Raw genomic sequence first — 12,186 nt, 5'->3', positions numbered from 1 at the left:
AGCTTCCTTCTGCCTGTTACATACATTTGGATTTTGCACATATACAATATACCCTTATACCCATTTTAAATGGGTTCAGGGTATAAAAACCCAAAAGCCAATGTAGCTAGAGAGCTGAGATATCCTATAGGGCATCCACCGCTTGCAAATATCTGACGTATCTCTTGTTGATAAAGATGTACGATAAGCAGCATTAAGATAATATTATAGCCAAGTTACATGCGCAAGATCTAACTGTCTATCATGCCGCTATATGTATAGATACACAATATATGCACTGAGAAAAGTTACTATTCACCAATAAATGTGAATAAATGTTCAAAGAGTCTCTGAATATATTGACTATTTATAATAAAAAACATTTTTTTTTTATAAGCAAAAAGCCCGAATGCACCAAGTAATAATATTTATAATACTTATAAAATTATATTTGTATTTCTTAATTTTTAAACTTTAAACATATTTCGTTAATACAAGTAACAATGTAATTTAAAGTCGCTTATATTGTAAAGAAATGGTGTCTTAAATAACTAATTATATTATTCATGACTATATGTCATTGAATTCTAAAAGTTGCTATTATAATGTACATTATACTTAATTTTTTTTTCTTATAATTTTATTTCTCTTAAAAATTGTAAGCTTAACTTTTATTTTTCGATCTATTTGGGCTGCACATCGGCAACAGTCTTCAGGGCACAAACAAAATTGAACAAAAAAAATCTAGTTTTAAATAAAGTGTAAATAATATTTTATATAGAAGAAATTGTATCACTATTACTAACAAATACAGTATCTACAAGGATATTTAATTTATGTTCGAGCTATTTCATTTACATACTGCCACGCTATATACACCTTGCGCTTGCCTTTACACAGTGCATTCAAAAGCTGTTCAAAATGCAGAACTTTACGGGCAGCCCTGCTGCGTGAGCGTTTTACCCCAGAGCTGAGACTGAGTGATTCTCTCTGTACATATGACTAACAGTGCGGGTCATATATATAGGTACAGACAACTCTTTGCGGCTGTTTACATGAGAATGAACTTAACAGTAAACTAAAAATTTAAATGTATTTTAAATTATAGCTAATACAATTAAACGTATAATAAATGGAAATATAATTAAAAATGTATTTCTTTAATTTAAAGTTTTTTTATAATTAAAGTATTGTATATAGGCTATATACCAAAATAAAACAAAAAACCAATTTGACTCCATTTGCTTCTAGAAAGAAAAGAAAATTTTCCCCTGTTTCTAACCAAAGCACAAGGCATGAGCATGCACTTATACATGTACACACGTATGCAAGTGCTTATATGTGCGTGTGTGTGTGAACAGGCGATCATCTATCTCGCTCTACTCGCAACGTTTGCCACACAGCCGAAGCAGCGACGTTGTCGTCGTCGTCGTTGTCGTCGTCGCCATCCGTTGGGTTGGGTATTGGACTTAAACTGGGGACTTGACTCTGAGGCCGTCGACGGTGCTGTCGCTGCGATCAGTTGAGTTTTGTGCGTTGTGCGGTTAAGTAGCGCGTTCTGCTCCGGTTCCCCTCCAAGCTCACACAGTGAGATCAATCAGTGCACCACACACACACACACATACACACAAAAAGTCAAGTAGTAGAGAAGATCTCCACATCCAGGCTCAGATTCAGATCCAGGTTCCATTCAGTTGACTACAGTTTAGTTGAGTTGCTAAGGAGTTGTCCCGGCCACGCCTGCATCCCACGCATTAAATTGTTACATTAAAGCCCCATAAATCAAAATGAGAGAAATTGTGCATCTGCAGGCTGGACAATGCGGCAACCAGATTGGCGCTAAGGTAAGTCTCGTTTACTTTTTATTTTTTCGATTTTTATTTATTTTTTTTAATTTTTTTGTCGATTCTTATAAACTTTTTTCTTGGTTTTGTTTTTGTGGCTTTTTGGCAAGCGCAGCTAATTTATGCACATTGCCCGAAAACGTTTTTCAATGAGTTTCCAAATTGATCGTAACTCAGAGTCAACGTCGCCGCCGCCTTTTACAGCGCATTCAGCAATTAAAGCAAAAGAAAATTAACGCAAAAAAACGGCCAGCGAATAAACATAAAGAAAAGAATAAAAAAATGTTACAAGACAAAAAAAACTGAAACTTAAATCAAATAAAAAATAAATGAGCGGCGCGACGTAGCGAAGAAAATGAAATTTGTTTGGGTTTTGTAGGCACTCGATATGCCCTTTGTTTAAAAGCCAGCCAACATAATGCATTGTGATTATGGCAGAGAGTGGAGACCCAGTTGGGGCCAGCCCCTTTAATAAATGAGGCGGAATTATACTGGTCTAATATGGGGCATTACTGCAATTGTTTCCACGGAACGTTTTTCTTTCTGCTGCATTTCGCGGATGCCGAAAACCTCTTGAATTATCATTGTGGTTGTATCTTTTCGCTTTGTTGAGCTTTCCTTTAGGCGGCAACCGCAAGAGCCGCACACAAATATGCCATTCAGGTGCCACAAAAGGGGGAAACTTTAATTCATGAGAGCTGCAAATCATAAAGGCGGCAGCCAAAGATTATTAAAGTTGGTTTACAGAAACTAAAAGTTCATTTTATAATGAAACTCAATTAAAAAATAACTTGTCACATCATTTATAAAATATCTTTATATTAATTAAAAGCCATTTTAATATTAAAATTAAAAAATTATTCCGCGGAAACTTGGCTCCCTTTTATATTTATTTATATTTAGGTCATTTAATAGGTTTTCAGAAATTCAAAAAAATAGCTGAAAATAATTGAACTTAATTTCAAAGGAATAATATTATAGTTTATAAGGGAAAATCTCTTTTTTTGAACTGAAGTTGAAAAAAATTAACACGCAAACAAAAATGTGCAAAATGTTGTGTCAAAAGAAAAGCTGAAGTTTTTTTTAAGATTAATGAGAGTCTACTTGGATATTAAACTTTCTAAAAAAAAGCTTTCTTTACATAAACAAGCCATAACTGCGTTGTATTCATGTGGAACTAAAAACCTAATGTTTAGTTCCAGTTAGTAAAAATCGGCTGAAAATTGCTTAAAAAACTAGCCATAAAACAGCTGTCCATATAAATGTGAATCGAATGTGTTGAAAGGCAACTATTTTCGCTGCAAATTCAGGTGTAACCGACGGGGCGGGACAAAAAGATATAGAGCATATGTCAGATAAAAATATGAAATACATTTTAGTTAGTTGCCTTGTTAATTAATCGGCGGCTCGTTAACTAGTTAATCAATTGTTATTCGTGCAATTAAAAGCATGTACTGCAATTAGCTGCCCTGCCATCAATTATTTGCAATGCGATGGGGTCGCATTGGGGCAACGCCAATCGGTTAATCAATATAACCAGCCAATCAGGCAGTGTGGCAGCGAGGCAGCCAAGCAACGAACGTGCCACGGCGCGCTGCACACCGAAAAACCTGACGCTGCTTGCTGCCACTTGACGCATTTTTCTGTTGTTGCTTCTTATGTTGTTGTTGTTGTAGCTTTTGCAATTTTTGGCAACATGTAACCGGTTTAATTTTTCCAGTAGAGGCATTGACATGTGTAGCAGGGGCGCTCGGAGTCGGAAATCAATGTCAATGCTTTGCCTGAATTGCGATTGCGATTGCGGCTCTGAAAGTGTGTCACGCTGCACGAATGCTGATAATAGTCAATCAAGCGATGATTAAACTATAAACACAATTAAATTAAAGTAAAGCCAAGCAAAAGATGAGCAAACGTAGATTTTTTTATATATATTTCATTCGTTCTTTGTTATTTTTTTGCCCTTTTTTTTTTGCAAAACACTCAAATGACTCAATTGAGGTTCGCGATTTGTGGGAAGTGGCTACAACAGCTGATGAGGTGGCCAGGGGGGTCCCGGGAGTTGGGTCAGTGTCGCTTAATTTAACGCTAACAGTTTGTAGTTCTCAGAAATTCGGCATAGTAATGGTTTTATGGAGCTGTTTATGTATATATATGTGCTTATTTTCGCTGTGTACTTGCCTCTGAATGAGAAACGTAGACTGTTTATCTAAAGCAGACGCTGCCATTGAAGCCGACTTGGTAATTTGAGCGAACCGTTGGTTTCGCATTACCCAAGAGATTTGAGTACAGCAAAAGTGTAGTGTATATGCAGGCAGAACAGCTGAGTGGACACTTCAAATGTGTGGCAACAACAACTGTGGCAGCTACCTAAGCCAAACCCACATTTTCTGTTTAAATTCGAATTTGGAATCGCAATCGGGCATCAGGCATCGGGCATCGGGCATCAGGCATTGGGCATCAGGCAAACCGCACAAGTGCACAAAGGAAATGACTCAGAATCGATATGGTAACTGGGCGCGTTCCCAACAGGGAGCTGGGCACATTGTAGGATTGGCTGCGGGGCACAAAATTTGTGGGCAGCGACCCGTCTACAGTTACAGGATAGGGGCGCTTATGAATTTCGAATTTCCGTTTACCAGACGATAAATGCATAATAAATAATCAGCATGAGGCTCTATATTATATGCACAAATTATAAATTCATAAATTTTATATATAACCATGTATATATGTATATAGTCAATGCACTGGCAAAGTCAACAAACTGAAGGCCTCTCTTTATTCTGAAAGATTTATTATCGCCCTCTTCTGACATTCAAGAAGCAAAAACAAAAACAACAGCAAAACAGCTGCTGAGCGAAGACAAATGCTTCTGATAGGCCTGGCAGCAGGGGGGAGGGGGCTGTTAGGTTGGGTGTCTTCAAAGTTCTTTGATGCCCAAATGCGCCGTGGCATCATCGTCATGTGAAAATGCATTTTTGCATATTTTTCAAGGGCTGCCGGAAAAGCTGTTGCCAAAGCTGCAGGCGATCAGTGCACAGCTGCAGACGGCTGGACTTAAGACTGGTGCTTCAGACGGGCTCCGGCTCCAAAGTTCATGCCCGAGTGATTTCAAGTGGCACAGACTGAGAGACAGCTACAGCGCGTTGGGGCAGCTCGGCAGACATGCAACACTTAATGAGGGCGTCGGCAGCTGATCGCATGTGCACAAGGGGCGGGGTACGGGGGGCGTGGCTCGGCAAAGAGGGCAGCATTTACAACTAATTGGAAGTCTCTAAAGTTTCTAGTTGCCTGCAGCAGTGTGGCAAGTGGCAGCAGAAGACAGCAGGAGACAGGCAACAACGCAGCGACTTGGCAATAAATTAAGATTTTTTTTTCATACTAGACTTTTCTCTGGGCTTTGCAAACAAGACGGGGAACAAGAAGCACAGAGGGAATTTCCACTGCACTTGCAGTCAGAAATTAACTGTAAAAGTTAGCTAATAGAATAGCAGCTAAATGGGTTTTAAGCGTGAACATTTTAAGCAGCTACAAAATTAATAAAAATTAATTATTTATTTCCAAGTTTCGGACGAAAGTTTCGTTAGATTAAAATACTTTTGAGCAAGAGCATTAATCATGCTTTTTTGGGTGTAAATCTATTTTAGGATTGCGTTTCATTCTTATCAGTATTTTCGCAGTCTATATCTAAATAATTTCTTGAGTAAATCTCAAAAGCTTGACTCATTTTGGGAAAGTTTTCTGATCATTTCTGTTTTTTTATTTTTAAAATATTTTGTCTGCATTTTTCTTGAGTCAGAGAAACGTTGTGTTTATAAATCTCAGAAATCAAAGAAAATATATGATCTTCAAAATAGGTTTTTTCAGATTCGTGATAGCATTTCAAATTCGATGAGTTTCAACAAAAACAGTTCCCAATATCCAAAGAAGATTTATCACTTATGAATTCAATTTAAATTCAATATTTCGAAATACTTCGGAACAATTTCAATTTTAGTTTATTAAATCAGAAACAAGTAATTCCATAAAATATTCCTTTTTCTAAACATTTTTACTCTTTCTAAAAGCTGTCTGATATTTATTTTAAGCGGGAAGACCACAAATATTGTATTAAAAATCAATTCCCGGTATCAAGCGATCATTTTTCACTTATGAATTTAATGCATGTTTAACTATTTAAATATATTGAAAAATATTTCGAAATAATTTTATTATAATATATCCTAAATAAGTATTTCTATTATATATTCATTTTTATAAAGTTTTCAGAATTGTTTGATAATTATTTTAAATAATATATTAAGCAGCATGAGCACGAAAATTGTTTTAGAAGAGTTTTTCGTAGTGTTTCTAATGCGATATACCTTAAAATAAATCAATTCCCGGTATCGGTCGATCATTTATCACTTTTTACGCCAAAGAATTTTCAGCATTTCCTTTTGGACATGCTTTTGCGTGTGCGTTTCATAATTGTTTTCCCTGCTTTCGGGCAACGATCGTGCCGCTGATAAGTCAGTGTCCAAGCTCTTTAATTGACCCGCTTCACGTTCTTACAATTTGTAATATCAAATCCAAAGCATTCAGGAGAGTATGACGCAGCTAAAACCAATTTACGCAGCTGGACTTGAATGGGATACCCCCCCCCCCCCTCCCTTCCCCCCTGCACACCAAGCACACCATTTCCACAAGCAATCACTGCAGTTAACCGAAAAAAGGCAATTTCCCGCAACTATCAAAAGCATCATCAAAAGGAAAAATCCGTAAAAAAAAACGGGCAAGAAAAATTAGTTGAAAGTAAAGCGATCGCTGGGGCAGAGAGAAGAAAGAGTAGAAGACATGAAAAATGACTTTTCACTTCAACAGTTTTGTGTGCTAATTTATTTTTGTTGTTGCTGTTGTTGTTGCTGCCCCAAGCTTGTTGCATGATTTGGTTGTTTGTTTGTAAGCGCTCGTCCGGCATATAAACTGCGCTTTATTGTTGCTGCCGCTGCTGCAAGCTTCATAATTGCAACGGCCACACTCCAATTAAATTTGATGATCTTGCGGAGATTGTACATGTAGTTGAGCTGCCTTTCGAATAAACAAAAGCAAACGCTGGCGCAGACGCAGACGCAAACGCCATCGACTGCCAATGCGCCTAGACTGGAGCAGGCCCGAACTGAGACCAGGCACTGTTTGGGCTGGTAAACAGCCAGCGGGGCACACGTCAAGTTCAAGTGCCAAAGGGAAACGAGACAGACAACAATGTGCGCATAGAGGACTGAACAACTAAGGCATTAGGAACTGAGATGGGGAACTGCCAACTGGCAACTGCCGACTGGGTGGGGGCAATCAGCCAAGCCAAGGAGCTTGGAGCTGGGAACGCGCCACTTCAAGCGATAACATTTTTATTATTTCCTCGCTGTCGTTTTGTTTATTTCTGTAGCTATTGGAATTTCATTCCAATTGGGCACATTTTTGTATCTCATTGTAGCGACGATTTATGCGTTGCGCTTCAATGGTAAATTTTCGTTAGATTGAAAAACTAATGCGCACCATTTTTGGTCAAAGTAGCCGAAATCGAAGCGGCTCTTGTTAAACGCAGCAAAACATTTTCAGCGCGCTTCCGCAATTAACGCTTAGCACGAGGGCAACATCAATGAAAATTCTTGTATCTGAAAGATACGCGAGTATCTTTTTGATTTGACTGTGTGTTTGTGTGTGTGTGTGTGTGCGGCTGGCTGGCTGCCTCCTAATGATGTTGTCGATGTCTACAACTGGCGTCTGCTGGGTTAATTTAGTAACTGCGAGTTGCCGCCTGGGTCGTTGGCCTGCAGTTCAGCTATGAGTCAGCAGCAGCAAAAGCAGCAGCAGCAGATACATTTGGTATCTGGCCAGTGCCCACAGGCAACGTGAAACGCCTCGGGCAGTGCTATTTTTAACACTTTCGCTGCATAAGGTTGCGCGTTGCACGTTGCACATTGCACCCCAGGAGCGTTGCTGTGCGGCAAGCACATTCAAAATGAAGACTCAACTTGGAAATGTCCCATGCCGCGCGACACGCTGCACTGAAATATATATTCAAGTGAAAAATGAAAATGTGAAAAACAAGAAGAATTCAGCTAAAAGCCGAAAAACTATTTCTGACTGCGTGCGTTGCCTGCGTGGCTTCTCTTTAAATTTAGCACTAAATCAGGGCATGTTGCAGAGATCCGAGACTGACGGCTGAACTGAACATAAATTTTCAGCCTCAACAGTGTACGATGTGTCTCACTTTTGAGGCTGTCCCATCTCTCTTCGCTTTTTTAAGCCGAAAAACTAAAAAACTTCAACAGAAATAAATAAAAATAATAAAAGAAAAAACAACTTTATGGCGTTGCGGCTGCGCCTACTTCGTTGTCACAATACAGTGGAAAGCTAGAGAAAAATAGAAATTTTCTAATAATTTGTATACGTTCTTCCTTTTTTTTGTTGAGTGCTTTCTGGGCGGTTTCTGCGGCTGGCAACATGAACTCTGACATGGCTGGGTGGGCACACAGCTCGTAATTCTATTTGACAAACGTCCCACAGCCAAAAGTCAGACCAAGAGGTTGACAGATGACTGACTGCGGTTAAAGTTATATATACACAAATATATATTGAAAATTGCCTACTGTCTGCCTATAGCCAAAGCTAAACGCATGGATTGCACTGCAAATGGCTATGGCCAGAGTTAAGAACCCCTTATCATGTCGTGAAGTATGTGCGCAGTAGGAAACGAATATAATATATATCTGGATGGCCACTTATTATCTGAGGTCCATATGACAAGCATATTCATATATATAGTTTGTTTTACAGGACAAAGAATATTACATTACAAAACATTAACAACTTTCTCAATAAAATAATTTGGATTTTTTTAAAATGCAAATTATTTGAAGTACTAATTGAATATATACAAATAATATTATTAAACAAACAAAAAAATAATAAATTGAATAAATTAGCAATCTAAACAGAAGGTAAGGAAAATATTTTATTAAACAATTTTAAAAGCAAAACCATATTTTTTCAGTACTCTCTAACTTTCCACTATCTTAGCCCACTCTAGAGTTTTTGAAAAGCATTTTTCGATAATCCTAAATGCGTATTTATACACAAACATATAAATGTTAATTAGCTAGCCGGTCGTCCCACCTAGTTTTTCTTATAGCCAGGCGAACAAGCCCATAAAAGGCAAGAGCACAAAAATACATAAGCCCATAGACCCCGACATACCAACACGCCAGCACACGTACTCTCCACGACTTTGCGGAGTTCTCCCCTCGGCTACTAAATCGGAGCCCCTCGCAGGGCTGACATAAAAATAGCTGCAGTAGCTCTTATATCTTTTTTATGGCGACACAGGCCAAAGTCATTAAATTGTTATAAACACGATCATTATTAGGCTACTTTCAACAGAAATCTGGCCATTAAATCCAAGAGGTGTCATCTACAATGTATATATTTATTTATACTGACAGCTGAAATTCAAGATTTCCGATCAAATATTAATGCTTGAAAAACGATCTTGCAAATGAATCTTAGATTAAATAGAAATATGAAACTGATAATGGCTTCTGTTTTGTTTGCCATGACTAATTTCGCATTATTTGTACCATTCTGTTGCAGTTCTGGGAGATCATATCGGAGGAGCATGGCATTGACAGCAATGGCATCTATGTGGGCGACAGCGATCTGCAGCTGGAACGTGTCAGCGTCTACTACAATGAAGCATCTGGTAAGTGCCCCTTTTATATCCCATGCCAGCTTTCTGGTTGCTGACTCACGCCCATTTGCATTCCAATAGCTGTGAGTCGTACTTCGGGTGGCAAGTATGTGCCACGCGCCATTCTGCTGGATCTGGAGCCAGGCACCATGGAGTCGGTGCGCTCGGGTCCATATGGCCAGCTATTCCGTCCGGACAACTTTGTATTCGGGCAGTCGGGCGCCGGCAACAACTGGGCCAAGGGGCACTATACAGAGGGCGCCGAGCTGGTTGACAATGTGCTCGATGTGGTGCGCAAGGAGTGCGAGAACTGCGACTGTTTGCAGGTAAGCTAAGAGATCGATTCAGATTTCACGTAGAAGCCCAAAGCAGAAATTATGTAAAGGTTCATTCCTTTTTCTTTTGCCTTTTCCGTTAAGATATTAAAGCTTTACACTTTATAGTATTCAAATCAAATCAAATATATGAAATATATATAAAATGAGATATTAATAGCGATCCGATCTCTATTCAATTGAAACTCTGCTATCGATTATAGACATCTTTTTCATCGATTATGCATGATACTAACATTTTCTAAAAGCATTTAGAAACAAATCGTAGAGTATCCAAAATATCAATGCTTTAACATTGATGGAATTTCGGTTAGGCTTTAATCGATAAAGCCAACAAAAACTATATTGATCTGTATCTTATCGATCACTGGAAAATGGATTAAAGAAAATATTTATATAGCGTCGATCCCTAATCAAAAAATACTGTGCTAACGATCACTACTATTATCAAAAACCTTCTCATCGATAATATTTATACTGTTTCATGCATTAGGAGCATTTATAAGAATGGGAGAGTTCCCAAAGTATTACCGCTTCAAATCTTATAGAATATTGATTATGCTGTTATCGATAAACATTGTGTCGATAAATATAACGTCCATGACCACTGACAAATGTAGATATAAAGGGATATGAATAAAAAAGATAAATAAAATTATATTATTATTATTAACGATAACGATAAATTACCATGCTGCCATCTCTATTTTAGGGCTTTCAACTGACGCATTCGCTGGGCGGCGGCACCGGCTCTGGCATGGGCACCCTGCTCATATCGAAGATACGGGAAGAGTATCCGGATCGCATAATGAACACCTATTCGGTGGTGCCATCACCAAAGGTGTCCGATACGGTCGTGGAGCCGTACAACGCCACGCTGTCCATCCACCAGCTGGTGGAGAACACGGACGAGACGTACTGCATCGACAATGAGGCGCTGTACGACATTTGCTTCCGCACACTGAAGGTATCGAATCCGAGCTACGGCGATCTCAACCATCTCGTCTCTCTGACCATGTCCGGTGTGACGACCTGCCTGCGCTTCCCCGGCCAGCTAAACGCTGATCTGCGCAAGCTGGCTGTGAATATGGTACCATTCCCGCGTCTTCACTTCTTCATGCCGGGCTTTGCGCCGCTCACCTCACGCGGATCGCAACAATATCGTGCCCTCACCGTGCCCGAGCTGACCCAACAGATGTTCGATGCCAAGAACATGATGGCCGCCTGCGATCCGCGTCACGGTCGCTATCTGACGGTGGCCGCCGTCTTTCGTGGCCGCATGTCCATGAAGGAGGTGGACGAGCAAATGCTGGCGGTTCAGAACAAGAACAGCTCCTACTTTGTCGAATGGATACCGAACAATGTGAAGACCGCCGTCTGCGACATACCGCCCAAGGGCCTCAAGATGTCCTCGACATTCATTGGCAACACCACCGCCATTCAGGAGCTGTTCAAGCGCATCTCCGAGCAGTTCTCGGCCATGTTCCGTCGCAAGGCCTTCCTCCATTGGTATACCGGCGAGGGCATGGACGAAATGGAGTTCACCGAGGCGGAGAGCAACATGAACGATCTGGTGTCCGAGTATCAGCAGTATCAGGAGGCCACCGCCGACGATGAATTCGATCCCGATGTTAACCAGGAGGAGGTCGAGGGCGATTGTATTTAATGGTGTGGCCAGAGGAATGAGGTGCGTGCGTGAGCGTCTCCTATTTGGTGGTCAGCCCTTGTTCTTGCGCGGCATGCGGCAGCAGCTGCGCGCCAAGCACTGCCAGATACTCTGAGGACGCAGCAACACACAGACACACACACACATACAGATACACAGACACACAGACATACACATTTATACAGGAAATGTCAAGCGTAGTTTGACAGCAATCGAAACATCATTAGCCGGAAATGGTCCAAAGCTCTCATTTCATTTCACACACCATTCGCTCAGCTCATTCACTAATCACTCGCTCATTCACTTCGCATTTACTCACTATTCACTTTTCACTATTCACTTCACTCGATTCACCTTCTACTCACTCATTCTTCATTCTACGCTACACTTTACACGGAGGCACGTTTATCGCATTTCTCGCAGCCATTTTCTCTTCTCATTTTCACTCTCTCTCTCTCTCTCTTTCCCGTTTGTGCCCCCTTCACTGCATCTGCTTTGTGCCCGCACTCCCCTCTCACTTAATTAAGTCGCAATTTTATAACATTTTTTATATACATAATTATTTATATACAACAACGTTTAGTAACGTATTTTAATTCAAATATAAAATTTAAAAATATATATCTAAAAAAC

General features: G+C 39.8%; 1 protein-coding gene across 1 annotated transcript; it reads left to right on the top strand.

The window, feature by feature from the left end:
- Positions 1 to 1,494: 1,494 nt before the first annotated feature.
- LOC115757826 (tubulin beta-3 chain) lies at positions 1,495 to 11,641 on the top strand. The gene is made up of 4 exons (XM_030698250.1): positions 1,495 to 1,823; positions 9,456 to 9,564; positions 9,634 to 9,878; positions 10,600 to 11,641. Exons 1-4 carry the CDS (start codon positions 1,767 to 1,769, stop codon positions 11,551 to 11,553), a joined length of 1,365 nt encoding a protein of 454 aa, XP_030554110.1. The 5' UTR covers positions 1,495 to 1,766; the 3' UTR covers positions 11,554 to 11,641.
- The last annotated feature ends 545 nt before the right edge of the window (positions 11,642 to 12,186 follow it).

This window comes from Drosophila novamexicana, unplaced genomic scaffold, assembly GCF_003285875.2.
Source record: "Drosophila novamexicana strain 15010-1031.04,08,12 unplaced genomic scaffold, DnovRS2.1 tig00000121-arrow-pilon, whole genome shotgun sequence".
NCBI lineage: Eukaryota > Metazoa > Arthropoda > Insecta > Diptera > Drosophilidae > Drosophila > Drosophila novamexicana.
This window is presented reverse-complemented; position numbering and strand designations above follow the sequence as displayed.

Bases quoted from the DNA above. Each gene is read 5' to 3' on its own strand.
- LOC115757826 (XM_030698250.1), top strand. From the start codon at position 1,767: ATGAGAGAAATTGTGCATCTGCAGGCTGGACAATGCGGCAACCAGATT. The intron at 1,824-9,455 runs GTAAGTCTCGTT...ATTCTGTTGCAG, and splicing joins GCAACCAGATTGGCGCTAAG to TTCTGGGAGATCATATCGGA. The intron at 9,565-9,633 runs GTAAGTGCCCCT...GCATTCCAATAG, and splicing joins CTACTACAATGAAGCATCTG to CTGTGAGTCGTACTTCGGGT.